The sequence below is a fragment of the Mus pahari genome, chromosome X (genome assembly GCF_900095145.1).
Source record: "Mus pahari chromosome X, PAHARI_EIJ_v1.1, whole genome shotgun sequence".
Taxonomy (NCBI): Eukaryota; Metazoa; Chordata; class Mammalia; order Rodentia; family Muridae; genus Mus; species Mus pahari.
The window spans coordinates 120,307,064-120,324,013 of record NC_034613.1 but is presented as its reverse complement, the minus strand read 5'-3'; the positions used below and the strand labels follow the sequence as shown (position 1 = coordinate 120,324,013).

Sequence of the window (16,950 nt, the reverse complement as noted above, 5' to 3'; positions counted from 1 at the left end):
TGATGAAAATTTATACATTTTTTTTGAGTACACATAAAGGACACACACAGTCTTTGTAGAATCTACCTATTTCTTGTTCCATGATGTTACCTTTTCTAAGCTATGTTCAATATGTTATCTTGTGTGGGCTAGCAATCTCTTCAAGTGTATAAAGAATATTAATAAAAATGCTAACCAACTACAGACAGTTTTAGAGATAAACCAAAAGGTAAATAAATATAAAAGAAGAAGGAAAAACTGCCAGAAGAACAAAGGAAAGGAAAGTCAAGATTAAATTGTTTAATCTAGATTCCTAACCTCAGTGGATTGAGACATCCCTCATCACTATGAAGTAAGTAAAGCATATCTTTAGATGTGTCTGCGCAAGTGTTAAGGAAAGCATGTCCCACCTGAGGATCCATCCTATACACATCCTAAGTGAGGTATCCCAATAACAAAAGAACACACATGATATGCACTCACTGATAAGTGGATATTAGGCCAGAAGCTCAGAATACCCAAGATACATTTTGCAAAACACATGAAACTCAAGAAGAAGGAATACCAAAGTGTGGATACTTTGGTCCTTCTTAGAAGGAGGAACAAAATACACATGGAAGGAGTTACAGAGACAAAGTCTGGAGCAGAGACTGAAGGAATGACCATCCAGAGTCTGCCCCATCTGGGGATCCATCCCATAAACAACCACCAAACCCAGACACTACTGTGGATGCCAAAAAGAGCTTGCTGACAGGAGCCTGATATAGTGGTCTCCTGAGTAGCTCTGCCAGTGTCTGACAAATATAGAGATCGATGCTCTCAGCCAATCATTGGACTGAGCACAAGGTCCCCCACAACCCCTATGGAGGAGCTACAGAAAGGACTGAAGGAGTTGAAGAGGTTTGCAACCCTGTAGGAGGAACAACAGTATCAACCAACTAGATCCCCCAGAGCTCCCAGGGACTAAATCACCAACCACAGAATACACATGGAGGGACCCATGACTCCAGTTGCATATGTAGCAGAGGATGGCCTTGTTGGACATCAATGGGAGGAAATGTCTTTGGTCCTGTGAAGGCTCGATGCTCCAGAGTAGGGAAACGCCAGGACAGGGAAGCAGGAGTGGGTGGGTTGGTGAGCAGGGGGTGGAGGGATGGGATAGAGTGTTTTTGTAGGGGAAATGAGAAATGGGGATAACATTTGAAATGTAAATAAAGAAAATATCTAAAAAAAAATGGAAAGCCCATCCTGATTAAGGATATCATCCAACAGGTTGGGGATGAAGACGGATTAAAAAGAGAAAGCTAAAGAAGAAAGCCTATCAGTATAGGCTTTCAATTCTCTACCTTCTGATAACCAGGAAATGAATATATGCATTCTTTCATAACCTTCTACAATGATGTTTTGCCTAATCAAGGCCAGAAAACAATGAATCCATCTGACCATGGAATGCAATCTATGACACTATGGGACAAAATAAATCCTATATTTTGTTAAACTGTTTTTCTCAGGCATATCTTTTTGAAATAAAATTTTAAATAACTTTAAAGATTTCCATAGCCATATGACTTTGTATGTTAAACTTTTTGATTTGACCTGTCGTTACTACAATTGCTCTCTCACAAGTGATATAATACACCTGTTAAATTATTAAACAAAGAGTACATTCATTTTTTTGTTAGAAATGTTTTTTCTAATTTTGTTTTGCTTTTTTGTAGTGTTAGAGTTTAAAACCAGGCCTAGGAGTTGCTACTTAAGAAGTCTGCTACTGAGCTATATTTCTAGTGCCACCCAAATATATTTTATTTTCATTTTAAAGATTATATTTGTAATTGTGTGTGTGTGTGTGTGTGTGTGTGTGTGTGTGTTTGTACATGTGAGTGCAATACTCTCAGAGGCTAGAAGAGGAAGTCAGATACCCTGTAGTTGGAATTACAGGAAGTTGTGAGGAGTCTAAGCTGTGTGTGCTAGGAACCCAATTTGGATCTTGTGCAAGAGCAGTGCACATTGTTAACTATTGAACCATTGCTCCCGATCCTCCAAAACTATGTCTTAATGAGTTTAAACAGTTCTTTTGAATGTGAATCCTTCCATAAAATAAAAGAGGACGGATGCTCAATGGGTGTGTGGAAAAGGTAACCACCTCAAATATAGGTCAACTGTAGGAGAAAGGAAACACAGGAAATGAGGATTTTAAAACTGAGTATTTGCTGGGCAGTGGTGGCACATGCCTTTAATCCCAGCAGTTGGGAGGCAGAAGCAGGCGGATTTCTGAGTTTGAAGCCGGGTCTACACAGAGAAACTCTGTCTTGAAAAACCAAAAAAAAAAAAAAAAAAAACATATTAAAGCATATTCTTCTGTGTCTGAAGGGCTACATTTTTTATCAAAATGAAGACTGGTAACAATCAGAAACATTTGGAAATTATAGGCCTGTATTATGGTTTAGTTGTACTCAATCATTTGGAATTAGTATGTGATAGATTTTGGGAAGGTCTAGGGATCTTTGCAAAGGTTCTCAGCTCGAAAGTCATTGATTTAGTTGAAAACAAACCAAAAAAAAAAAAACCCAACATACAAAATTGGCTGAAAGAAAAATAATTGATGAAAGGGAATGGCAGCATTGAGCAACTTAAAAGTGGATAGATTCAGAATTGCCACTGTGGTATCCAGGGACACAGGAGCAGGAGTAACCATTGATTCCATCCTGGAACACAGTGCCATTGTTGCAAGAGGTTCCTTGGAGAGCACTGTGAAGACAGCCTTGATGAATGTACCAGTCAGCCACGTCTCCATGGAGGTCTTATGTGTACGTAGAGGAAACAACACTTCTGTGACTGCACAGGTATTGGGTTCGCAGGGACACACTATGACACTGTGATGACTCTTTGTTGGTTAAAGCCTTGACATAATGATACGACATGTGAAGACACTGTTGACAGCTATATTGTCACTGCTGGCCTGGATACACAGGTGGCCTGTGTTAGACAAATGAATGCAGTAGCAATCCCTGACAATTTTTTCAGGGGGAGGGGAATGTGCTGAGCTGTCCTCAGAGGATCAATAGGGACACATTATAGCCTTGCCTTCCTCCTTCAACTACCTTGGAGTTCCAGCTATGTTTGTATCTATCAGCCTAGACTTATAGACAGGAGCCTAGCAGAATTGTTCTCTGAGAAGCTCCACACAGCAACTGACTGAAACAAATGCAGAGACCCACCAACAAGCACTGGACAGAGCACAGAGAGTCTTGTGGAAGAGTTGGGGGAAGAATTGAGGAACCCAAATGGGATAGAGACTCCACAAGAAGAAAAAGAGAGTCAACTAACATGGACCCTTGGGGGATCCTGGAGCCTGAACTATCCACCAACCAAAGAGCATATAAGGGCTAAAAACAGTCCCCTGCACGTATGTAGCAGATGTGCATCTTGGTCTTCATGCAGGTCCACCAACAACTGGAGCAGGGGATTATCCTAAGTCTGTTGCATGCCTGTAGATCCTGCTCCCCTAAGTGGCCTGTCTTATCTGGCCTTGGTGGGAGAGGATGTACCTAGTTCTGCAGTGATTTGAGGTTCCAGGGTAGGTTGGTACCCAGGGGGGACCTCCCCCTTCTCAGAGGAGAAGTAGAGGGAAGTATGGGGGAAGGGCTATATGAGAGGAGAGGGGGGGCTTAAATCAGGATGTAAAGTGAGTAGATAAATAAAGTAATGGGAAAAAAGATCACCATGGTTTGTGTTCAAGTCCTAAATCTATCATTTATTACTTGTGTGGCTTTTATTAACCGATTGAACCTATTAGCCAGTTTCTTTGTTTATAAATTTTTGAGAAATTTTTTTGTCCTCTATCTTTGTTGTTATTGTGAAATCAAATTAGACAAAGGGTTTGATAGTTTTATATATATATGATACAGTAACTTTTTTGTTTGATTGATTTCTTTTTTATTAGATATTTTCATTATTTACATTTCAAATGTTATCCCCTTTCCTAGTTTCCCCTCCAAAAACCCCCTATCTTATGCCCCTTTCCCTGCTCACCAACCCACCCACTCCTGCTTCCCTGTCCTGGCATTCCCCTACACTGGGGCATCCAGCCTTCTCAGGACCAAGGGCCAATCTGTTCTCCAATTTAGTACACAGCTGTAAATACATCTGGTCTCATAAAACACAGGAAAATATGCATAAGAGGAGGTCCCATAATGATAAGACTGTGGTGTTTAAACAAGTCTGTGCTATTGTGTGCCTATAATAATATGGAATCACTATTACAGTCTCAAAAAATATAAACCATGATATCATGCACTTCCCATATCCCAAATAACAAGGTCTTAACATATTACTGGTTTTCAATATTTCTTTTCTCCCTCTCAGACAGAAATTCCAAAATTCAATTTGTCTCCTCCAGGGAAGATCACACCAATTGGTTATCTAATACCGGAAGGTCAACCCTGAAAACATGTATATACAGTACATTATATGGAATGAACATATTACATTTATGACAAAGACGAATTTAGAAGGGGGAAAGGGAAGGCAGAGCTATGCAATTGTATTATAATCACAAAAATTAGAAAAAAATATTGTAGTCCTTCTACCAATCTATACCAGAAAATATTCTATCAGGTAATGTTTAACATCAAAGCTATCCTTGTTTACATTCTTTGTTTATTCATTAACATAACTCAAACCTTAGCAAAGTCCTGTCAATACAAACTACTCTTGGATATTTTCAGCTAATTTTTTGTAGACTTTTTCTGTTCTAGGCCTAAAGAGTATCAAGGTAGGAATAGTTTAAAGTTATCAAATCTGAGAAAAAACTCTAATTGACCAAAAACATACATTTTGGAAAGTAATAAAATAATACTGAATGGATTCTATTTTCTATCTGTATTATATATTAATTATATATATATTATATATCACAGTGATAAAAATTTAATGTTTTGTAGTATCTGTTATGTTAGATTTCATATTTAAATTTTTATTTGCTATTTTACATGTGATGGTATTCTGCCTGCATGTATGCACTGTGTGCATGCAGTATCTACTGAGGTCAGAATGGGGCACTAGATCCCCTGGAACTGGGATTATAGAAGGTTGTGAACTGCCACATGGGTGCTGAGAATTGAATCCTGGTCCTCCTGAGAAAGCAATGAGTGCTCTTAACTGCTGAGCTATCTCTACAGTTCTGAAATCTCATGTTTAAACCTTTGACTATAAACACAAATTAGGCTTTTTAGGTGAAAACAGAATTGGTAAAGAAGAGAGAGATTATAGAAAACTACTGAATTATTTTTTTCAAAGATTTATTTATTTATTATATGTAAGTACACTGTAGCTATCTTCAGACACTCCAGAAGAGGGAATCAGATCTTGTTAAGGATGGTTGTGAGCCACCATGTGGTTGCTGGGACTTGAACGCTGCACCTTTGGAAGAGCAGTCGGGTGCTCTTACCCGCTGAGCCATCTCACCAGCCCACTGAATTATTTTTTAATGTAACATTTCAATTTATCTAAACATGACTTTTAAAAGGAGTTATCTAAGATTAGGAAGAGAAGATATAAAGAAAGCAATATAATGAGAAAAAATATAATGAAAGAAGAAAAGGAGAAAAGGAAATCAGAAGAGAAAAACAGATATAGAGGAAGGGAAAAAAGTTAAACCAATTCTTATTTTATTCAGTTTCATTGAATGACCTATAAACCTTGGCTTCAGTGTAAATGAGGGAGAACTAACTAGCATGTGTGGACAAGCACTCCAAAAACAGAATAAGCAGCAGACACTTCTGAAGTTCTACTGCTCAGAACTATTTTCATACCCAATAAGACCTTATGAGGCTTCTAAACATAGATATCCCAGAAGGTGAGAGCCTAGACTATCTTCTTAAATGTTTTCATGGATGTAAATTGGAGGGTAGATTTTAATATAAACAGCCACAGATAAAATGATCAGCCCTTATCAACCAATGTTGAAATTAAAAAAAAAAAGAAAAGAAAAAGAAAAAAAGAAAGAAAGAAAAGAAAAGAAAAGAAAAGAAAAGAAAAGAAAAGAAACGAAAAGAAAAGAAAAGAAAAGAAAAGAAATCATGGGGATGGAGAGGTTTTGATAGTCATCAGTGCAGCCTCATGCCATTGAGAAAACATGTGGGGATGCATAATAAGAATCTGTCATCCATCAACTACAACCAGTGCATAATCAAGCAGCTGCTATACTATAGAGTGCACTGGACAACTGCTTTATTACTAATAGACTAAGTAAATGGAAACATGTCTTTGAAATCATCTTGCTTTAAACCAAGAAAAAAGGTACCTCACACTAGCTACAATGCTTTTAATATTTTTAATTTGAAGTTAAAATTATTCATTTAAAATTTATAGCTACTGTAGTTAGTTGGCTCTGAGGTGCTCTTCAATTTATAGTCCCCATAGAATAAAGTTGTACATTTTGATTTTGTCCAAAGTTACTTTAGAACCTAAGATTTTTGAAATGAATACAAAAGGCATGGAAAGAAGTTAGATGTCATTTATCTTACCCAAGTCTTGACCATGGGCTCTTTTATTTCCTTGCACATACAGGAGAGAAAAGCCTTCATAGATATGGACTGTTCCCCGTGGGCATTGTGGTGCATCTGTTGTTTGACTGTGACGTGTGATGAGGAATCCATGGGCAACAGAGGTGGTTCCAGGGGGTCCTGGAGGTCCTTGCAATCCATCTGGTCCTGGGGGACCATCCAATCCACGGGCACCTATTTGTATGTAATCATTGGCGTACAAGATTAAGCAAGCTCTGGGCCACTATTGTGGCTATTAACAAAACATAGTGATTGGTTAACTTATTCAATCTTTATGTGGTGTCTATAAAAGCATTGTCAGATATAATGGGTAGAGACAAATGAGTTATTTCCTTTGCCCTCAAAGAGATTTAAATGCATTTATTTTCTCCTGGGATAGTCTGAAGACATTAAGCAATAAAACTCTTGAACAGAATTTTAGGTAGGAAGAAGATATGAGTATGGGAAGCCAGCATGTTACCTATTATCTTGCTATACTAAAGGAGTTTGAATCTTATGACCTAATGTCACCAGCTGCTTTGTTCAACACCAGGAAAAGAAGAGTATGGTTTCCATAGCTCATCCAGGTTCAGTGCTAAAAAGGTTTTTCGTTAATACATCAAGAGAATTGTTCTAAAGGATACTTGCTTAGAAATTACATAATATATTCTTTAAAAGCCTTCAAAATGCATCATTTAAAAATATTTATTGTATATATATATATATATTATTGTGTATATCTATGAGTACATTGTAGCTATCTTCAGACATACCAGAAGAGGGCATCAGATTCCATTACAGATGGCGGTGAGCCATCATGTGGTTGCTGGGAATTGAACTTAGGACTTGTGGTAGAACATTCAGTGCTCTTAACCACTGAACAATCTCTCCAGCATCCAAAAAGCATCATTTTAGTATGCCACTCGTGGTTCTCCTTGTATCCAGGGCTTTAACTATTGTGTATGTGATAATTTTTACTTTTAAAACACTTCATACCAATGCCTGTGATGAAGATATCACTAATTTGTTCATTCTCTGGAAACACGAAGTTACTGTTGGCAGTGTTGGCTCTAAGAAGGTCCATATGTATCACTATTTTGTTTTGTCACCAAAGATCCTCTTCTTCTAATATACATTCTTTATCTTTATATTACTCTGTTTTATAACTATATTTTATGATTACTAATATATTAACAATTTATTATGTTTATAATATTTTTTTCAAGACAGAGATTCTTTCCATAACACTGGTTGTCCTGAAACTTACTCTGTAGACTAGGATGGCTTTGAACTCAAAAGAGCTGCCTGCCTCTGCCTCCCAAGTGCTGGGACTAAAGGTATGTGCCACCACTGCCTAGCTTTTATTTTAGAAATCATATTAGTGGTTTTTAAAAATAATTTTAACCAAATTCATTTTGGGATTAGGTTGACTTGTGATAGAAATGTAAGAAACTGGTTCTCAGTACTTAGGAGGCTAAAAAAGAGGATTGTCATGCTTTGGGGGCCAGCGCAGGCTACACTGTAAAGACTGGGCCAACAATGGTTATATCATAACATACTGAGTTAAAAAAACCAAAATAGATGAAATACATTTAGCAGGAAAAAAAGTTAATATTGTAAAAAGAATACAGTAATGACTGACTTTACAAATCTGTATATCAATATATTTTCTCTGCATAAGATTTTACTACAATCTTCGAAGTTCTATGGTGATCATTTAAACTTTTCATCTATATTCATCTATACACTCTATTGGGGAAATTATCTTCTATTAAATCACAAAATGAAGAAAGATTAAAAAGTGTTCTAAGGTAGTTAATGAATTTAAATATACAGATTGAAAATTAATTGCGTGGAGCAGGGGAAGTGTCTCAATAGTAGCCTGTCCCCCACACTAAATCCCTAGGTTTAAGCTTACTAAAATAAAATAAAACAAAATAGTTGAAAAGTGATTATATTGAATATGTGGAAGAATGTCTTGGATTTCTGATGCATTATATACAAGAAAATGCAACATATTTATGCTTGTCTAGTATAGCATATTTCTTTGGATGTACCTTCCTAATTTTCCCCAGCTCTGGATTTGACAGCTATTCATGCTCTCTCCATAAGTAGTTAGTTGTCAGATCTCCAAGTAGAGCCCCATATCCAAAGGCCTTGAAAGCATAAATACCGTGACCAACATCATTGTTTTGGTCATTTTACCTGGCTGTCCTGGCAGACCTTGGTCTCCTTTGCGTCCTCCTGCACCATCAAAGCCCGGGAGTCCATTGCGTCCTGGATCTCCCGGAGGGCCAATTGGACCTACAAGGAAAGAAATAGATTTTCATACCATCAAGCCATTTAAATTAGCTTGCCCAAAGGAATTAAAAAAATCTGGTTGGGCCTAAATTATTTTAACATTTTTAAGAAAAAGAGAAGTGGGATCTCTGGTAGCCCACTTCTTCTTTTCCTTGCTGGGACTATTATTATGAGAGACAAACTATTTGCATATAAAAATTGAATCAAGGGAATGTTCTCAAATAGATGAGCCTTAACAAATGACCTACAAAGGTACCTGGTAGGCCTTGAGGGCCTGGAAGTCCTGGTAGACCTTTTAATCCAGGTTGTCCAGGAATCCCTGGAGGTCCAGGATCTCCTTTGATTACAATACTCTGTCCTGAAGGACCAGGCAACCCAGGAGGACCTAAGAAGCAAAACACATAAAAGTAAAGATTGTGAAGAGGAAATGTCTGGAGAAACAGATGCCAAATTGTCCTAAGATCAGAAGATGCATTTGCATGACACAAATAAATAAATAAATAAATAAATAAATAAATAAATAAATAAACAGACAAGTGAATGTATTTAACTGCTACCACATTAAACAGAAGTGTATTCATGGAAAGTGTAATCATTTCATCAAGAAAATTAAAACCAGCCCATTGCAGCCTTCTGAGCCACCTTCAGTAATCCCTCTTCAGGATAGAAACACCAGACTCATACAGCTAACTCTATCCTTCCATGCTGAAATCCCTTGCTCCCCTCCTCTCTAGCCAAAAAAATAAAAAGGCCTAGATTACAGCTGCCGACTCCATCCATGGCTGCCATGTACCACTGGCCCCTTGTGAATACAGAATCAAAGATGCTAGTTACCAACTCCACCCTTTTCCATGCCCTAAATAAAGACTGTCACTCTCCAAGAAGTAGCATTATACACACCCTCGTTCCCTGGTCCCCATTCCCCTACCCTGTTCCTCTCCTTCAGGTAGGGATCCTAGATTTTCATTATCAATTCCACTAGGATCTACTGCTTGAGGATGAATCCTGAGAACCTTTCCTCAACAGTCCTGAAGATCTGCTGTGAGGATTTTCTAACTTTACAGAAGGCTTATTTGGGTGCTTAGAAGATTCACTTAGCTTGTGCTTTAGCTAGACTACTTCTGAAACCCCACATAACATTAACACTAAAGTGCACAAAGACTAAACAGGAAGTCCTGTGCAGATGTTTGGTTGCATGATAACTTGGGGTTCTAGGAAAACAGAGCTTCAAATATCCATTCAAGAAAGGAGAGACAACAACCTATTTCAAGATCCCATCACAGATACACAAACATGAATAATCTAAATAAGTCTTCATAAAATATTAATACTCCTGTCATAATGTTCCCTGAGAAAAGTGACTCAAGATATGTAACAAGGTATTTCAAACTAGTAATAATGAGAATTATCAAGGAACTTGAAGAGGTAAGAATGAATTCTAGAATGAAGCACTTAAAAACATAGTTAAATAATCAAAACAATTCAAGATATGAAAAATAGCATTTAATAAAGAAATAGAACTTCTGATAAAATGTCAAAATGAGAAATCTTGAAATGAAATATTCAGAAATTCAAACAAAAATTAGATGAAAGCCTTACCATTAGATTAGATCAAGTGGAAGAGAAAATATTAGGTCTTGAAGAACAGGTAGAAGAATTGGATCACTCAGTCAAAGAAAATGTCAAATTCAAAAAATTTCAATAATGGAAGATACAGGAACTCTGGGCCACTATAAAAGACCAAATCTAGGAAGAATATGTATAGATGGAGAGAATGCTCACATAAAATGTACAGAAAATATTTTCACCAGAATCATAGAATATAATGTCCCTAATATAAGGAAAGAAATCAAGGTCCAAGAGGTATACAGAACACCATAGTCTGGGCCAGGAAATAAATTCCCCATACAAAATTAAAAAAAATGGACAGAATAAAGAAAGGATATTAAATCTTTCAAGAGTAAAAGACCATGTCACATAGAAAGTCAGAATAACAGTTGATATTTCAGTGGAAACTATGAAAGCTAGAATGAATTGGAATGATGTTATTCAAGTTGTTAAAAGCCAAAAACACCATCCCAGGCTACTATATCCACCCAAACTATCAGTCATAATAGGACAAAGGAAAACTTTATAGGATAAATATATATTTAAAGTATGTAAGATCCATAAACTAGTTTTATAGAGAATACTTCCAGTAATACTTAGGTCAGTAGAGAAGGTTAAAGATCCCCAAGCAAAACAAACATATTTAAAAATTTCAGAATGTTGGATGAAAAGAAGCCTAATAAAACATCACAAAACAATAAAATATCAGAAATCGGTGCGTATTGTTCAACAATTACTTTTAATGGTCTAAGCTCTCCAATAAAGTGACACAGATTAACAGATTGGATCAGAAAACATGATCTGTCTTTGTTGTTGTTGTTGCTGCTGAGAAACATACCTAATGACCAATGATAGATATCATTTTAGGGTAAAAGGATGGAAAAAGATATTTTAAGAAAATGGATCAAAAATAAGCATAGTGTAGCTATTCTAATATCTGATTAAACAAATTTAAAATCAAAACCAATCAGAAGATAAAGAGGGAAATTTCACACTCATTAAAGTAAAAAAATCCAACAGGACATAGCCATCCTAAACATATATACACTAAACACAGGATACAAAATCATTTAAAAATATTTAATATTCAGATATCAGGGAAAAGCAAATTAAAACACTCTGAGACTTCATCTTACCCAATCAGAATATCTATTATATATATATATATATATATATATATATATATATATATATATTATACAAACAAAACAAAACAAAATGACAAATGCTGGCATAGGTGTTGGAAAAGAGGAACACTTGTTTGCTGCTGTTAAGAGTACATCCTTGTGCAGCCAATTTGAAAATCAGTGGAGGTTATTCAGAAATCTAGAAACAGATCTACATGTGAGCCAGTTGTATTACTCTTGAGCAATCCTAGAAGAGATATCTGCTCATTGATGTTTATTGCTGTTCTCTTCACAATAGCCAGGAAAAGAAAACAGCCTAGAGATATTGATCAACTGATGAAAGGATATTTAAAATATAATATATTTATATTATTCAAATATTAAGAAAAAGAACATGAAATTTGCAGGTAAATGAATGGTGCTAGAAACAACCATTCGAGTAGGTAAGCCACACCCAGAAAAATAGATGTCATGTTTTCTCTAATCTAGCTTTAAGCCATCAGATGAGTGTTTCATTTGGAATATCCATAAAAGTCAGGAAAGTAATAAAGGACCATAAAGAGGAAATTTCAGAGGAGGAGAGATAGAAAACATGGTTATTAAGGGTTAAATGGGACTAGAAACTGTAAGGGTTAAATTGGGATGGGGAAAGGAAGGGCAGTGTAGAGGATGGGCAATTAGAATGGATAGTCACATTAAATACTTTTGAATACATCATATAAAAACCTACTATTGCAGAAATTCACACACACACACACACTCACACACACACACACACACACACACACATGCACACATGCACACACATACACATCCATATACACAAGTTAAAATGTGCTTATTCAGTATCAGAATAACAATACCTTGAGTGGATACCACAGGCTAACAAATGAAAAGTCCAATGCAGGTAATGAGTTACTTCTTTTGCAGTTACTGGAAAGTGAGTTACCATAGGCCATCCCCAAACATTACAGGCTCTTGGTTACCCAAAACTTGATGGTAAGGCTCTATTGCTGAAGACACCACAGACTCTTGAGTTAAAGAATTCATAGGAATCAAGCTAGGCCTGATCTAGAAGCTCCATTCTGGCTGGCTAGTTTTCCTACTGTTGGATGGGGCTAGGCACTTCTAACTTAAAGTTAATAAGGTGGCTATCAATATAATAGAACTAAATAAAGAGTTTAAGAAATTAGGAAATGATGCTGGTAAGAAAATTATGTTGATAATTTGGAAAGACAGAATGGATACTTTAAAAAGTCTTTCATGTTTCAAAGTATCAGGCATAAACAGCCTTAGAAGAGGAAAAATTCTTACCTGGGGGCCCAGTAAGACCCGGTTCCCCATCAGGGCCAGTGGAGCCTGGTACTCCAATGGGTCCTTTCATTCCTGGAAAGATGATATATAAAATAAAATGGCATAAATATGCAACAAGACAGCATTATGTAGGAAAACAAGACAAACAAAACAAAGTAAAGCAAAGCAAAGCAAAACAAAAACCGGGTTTTTCCAAAGGAACTTAATAGGGTCACCACTAGTTGGACTTAGGGGATTGTTTAGTACAACAACAACAACAACAACAACTACTACTACTACTACTATAGAAGTATAGTAGTATAGTAAATAGCATATAGCATATGGTATATAATAGTAGTAGGAGTAATCAATAAAGAGAACATGAAGTTGGGAGAGAGACAGCAGTGAGCTTGAGGACGGTAGTGGAGGTACATATGATAACAATATATTGAATATATGGAATGTTCAAAGAATAAATAAAAATACTTAAAAAAATATAAAGAAAACCTTAAACTATTCTTTCAAATACCTGGGAATCCTGGAACACCAGGGAGACCAGGATCTCCTTTCATTCCATTAAGACCTGGCCGGCCAGGGTTACCCTAAATAAATAAAAGTCATTGGTGTTAGAATCATAATTAGGACAGAGTAGAGAAAGGGGAATAAAGATTCAGTTATTGCACAGTGGCTTAGAGAGCTGTTTCCCAGTTAAACTGGAAGAATCCAACTTAACAGTCTGCTTATTACCTATAACTTTTTTTATTAGATATTTTCTTTATTTACATTTCAAATGTTATCCTCTTTCCTGGTTTCCCCTCCAAAAAACCCCTATCCTCCCTCCCCTCCCCCTGCTCACCAACCCACCCACTCCTGCTTCCTGGCCCTGGCATTCCACTACACTGGGGCATAGAGCCTTCCAAATACCCATGACTTTTAAATATTTAACCTTTTACCCATAATTTCTCTTCTGCAGCATGGAGAAAAAAGAATGCCTACTTATGGAGTGGCAGGAAGGATCAAGTGACAAAGTTCTTGTTAAATGCTTAGAAAATTGATGATATAGAGTATTTAGTAAGTAATGGTTATTAAAAAGCATTTTCTTTGTACTCTAGATCTGGAGTGGTAGATGTAGAAATGATAAAGTCTGAAAGACTTGGCAAATATAATCTTGGGATGATAATTAGGTTGATGAGAGCTACTGATAATATAGAAAGCAACAAAAAAATGAGAAAGATAGAGAGAGGGAGGGGGAGGAAGAGAGAGAGAGAATATCTTAAGAATCGAAAAGGAAGAACATATAATGTCAAGATGATTGAAGAGGCTAGTGTACTGCACTAACTGTAGAGCTGTGAAGCTTTTAATAGTAGGACTGAAAAAGGCCTAAGGTGAGACTGTATTTTTATGTCAAAATATAAGAAAGTGTCAAAGAAAAAGCAGTTTTAGAAGCATGTCAGAATGTCATTGGATCCAGCTCGATATGGCTATCAAATCTGGAACAATGAGAATATCAAAATAAGCAATGACGGTTTCAAAATTTATAAATCACTGGAAAAAACATGAGCCCATATTCATAATAAACATGTGACTGCATAGAATAGAACAGACATGTCTTGCCTACAGTAAGACTAAACGGTACATGTGGATATAGTGCCAACTTCACAAAGTCACCATTTTGCCATTAACCCAGTACAAATTTTCCATTCAAAACTCATTAATAGATGCTAAACTTATGGATAAATCTTGATGAGGACAGTATTTTCGTTACTCTTGGAATATTCTAGCTAAGGATGTACAATCTGAATTTAATAAAAGTGACAAATTAGAAAAAAGAAGGTTTATTCTTTTATTTTACTGGCTATTTTTTACATATCAAATGTCATCCCTTCCCTTCTACAAGCCCCCATCCCTTCCTCCCTCCCCTACCTCTATGAGGGTGCTCCCCCACATGCCTACCCACTTCTGTTTCAGCAGCCTACCATTCTCCTACACTGGGTTATCAAGTCTCCACAGGACCAAGGGGCTCCCCTCCCAGTGATGCCAGATAAGGCCATCCTCTGCTACATTTTTAAAGTGAGGAGAGGCAACACATTTTAAGTATTAACGTCATGAAAGAAAAAAGGCTAAGGAACTATTTCATATTACAGGATAAAGAGACACAGCAGTTAAATAGAATACATGATTTGGTCTGGATACCTTGCTACATACAGAGTGTAATGCTAAAATGTACATTACTATACCAATTGATAAAATCAGAATAGAAACAGTAGAAATTAAAATAGTTGATTTCTCTTCAATTTTGCAAAGTTGATAACTGCACTGTGGTTATATAAGAGAGAAACTTAAACTTAGAAAAATAGTGCAACTGAAAGCTGACCCTGACTCTAATTTCAAAGTCTAAACCATTCCTACTCACCATAATTACTTTCCTATGGGTGTATTCATCTAAAATACAATGTAGTGATGTGTATATGTAAGTTTCCTTTCCATAGGTTTGCTCTCACCAAAACTCTTAGTATAAAACAGCAAAAACAATTTAGTGGGAAGACTAGGAACCTTGCCTTCTCTTTTCTTCTTCTGTCACCAGTGAGTTATGTGGTGAGTGTTAATAAAATTCTGCTGCTCAGAATTCCCATTTTGAAAGCTGTCACCCATACTATTCTACCATCAAATGTCTAGTCTCATTTCTTACCGGGAGTCCTGGTGGTCCTTGATCTCCTTTCAAACCAGGTAAGCCTGGTGGCCCAGGTGGACCTGGATTTCCCCTCTCTCCTTTAATACCTCCATTTCCAGGGGGGCCACGAGGACCTTCTGTACCTGGTGGACCTTGGTAATGCACAACAAATGGCCACATATTAGTCTAGTATTCCAGGTTTTTAAAATATCAGTCATCTTTGTGTTACTTTGTAGTGCAGACTGAGTAAGTGTAGACATTTTTGTTATTAATGCTGATTTGTAGACCCTTTATGTCTACATTCTTTTCTGGAACAGTGCCTCCTATATCTCAGGTTATTATTGAACTCATTATTGCACCAAAAAAGGACCTTGAACTTCTGGTCTGACTACCCTACCACCCAAGTGCTAGGATTAGAGGGATGTACCACAACATCTAGCTTATGCCATCCTGGGGATTCATGCATATTAGCCAAAAAGTCTACCAACTCAGCAACATCTCCCCAGACCTTTGTATTTTATTTTCTATTAAACATAGTAAACTCAGAGTTAAAGCAACTCTGGATATGATGTTTGCTTCTGTAATCCATGTAAGTGTGTTTGACTCAAATTGAAATGAGGCATAGGACAGCATTAGTCTTACATTACAGTATGCTCCTGTGGAAAGGGAGATATCAAAACAGTTTCCTGGATCACATCCTGGAGTATTGGTTCCAGTATCATTGGGAAGGGTGCCCAAGAATATGTCCCTTAGTACTTAGTGCTGCTGGCCACATGACCAACACGTAGGGAATGACTGTTGTAGAACAATCAGGAATTCAAACCATTCCTCTTACTGAGATTAACATTAAATTACTTAGGGATGAGAATGTAGCATTTGACTAAGTCCTAGGTTAGATTTTCTGTAAATCAAAAAGTTCAACTGCTTTATTTATAAGAAGATACATTTATTTATCTTTTACTACTGTGCAATTTTTGTATTGTGTGAGTCATGCATATGGCCTTATGTATGCTAGGCAAATATCTAACATCTGAGCACTGACTTATCAAGCAGTTAAAATAGTTAAACACACTAACTTTAAGTTCATTTTATTGAAATGTTTGGCACATGGGATATGTTTTAAATGCCATATATTTACTGTTTCAGTATAGTATATATAAAATTCATTTCAGAATACTTCCATGGGTTTTTAAATTTTTGTACTACATTTTAACATATCATTCTAAATAAAGATATCAGTTCCCTTAACCAACCAGGTAGCTTTGGCACTGGACAAACCTTTTGGAAGAAAGAGGAAAAAATGCTGTTTGTAGAGTGCTTAGTGGCTGAGGCTGAGGCTGAGGCAGAGGCTGAGGCAGAGGCAGAGGCAGAGGCAGAGGCAGAGGCAGAGGCAGAGGCAGAGGCAGAGGCAGAGGCAGAGGCAGAG

The 16,950-nt window shown here is 36.7% G+C and overlaps 1 protein-coding gene across 5 annotated transcripts in view; it reads right to left on the bottom strand.

Annotated features, from left to right (window-relative positions):
- Col4a5 (collagen type IV alpha 5 chain) overlaps positions 1 to 16,950 on the bottom strand; it is a 199,513-nt gene that overhangs the window by 5,572 nt on the left and 176,991 nt on the right. For all 5 annotated transcript variants that reach the window (XM_029534119.1, XM_029534120.1, XM_029534123.1 and 2 more), the window contains 6 exons: positions 15,543 to 15,676; positions 13,383 to 13,455; positions 12,875 to 12,946; positions 9,082 to 9,210; positions 8,730 to 8,828; positions 6,507 to 6,719 (listed from right to left, as the gene is read on the bottom strand). In XM_029534119.1, the coding sequence (XP_029389979.1) occupies positions 6,507 to 6,719; positions 8,730 to 8,828; positions 9,082 to 9,210; positions 12,875 to 12,946; positions 13,383 to 13,455; positions 15,543 to 15,676 (720 nt within the window). The remainder of the gene's footprint in view (positions 1 to 6,506; positions 6,720 to 8,729; positions 8,829 to 9,081; positions 9,211 to 12,874; positions 12,947 to 13,382; positions 13,456 to 15,542; positions 15,677 to 16,950) is intronic.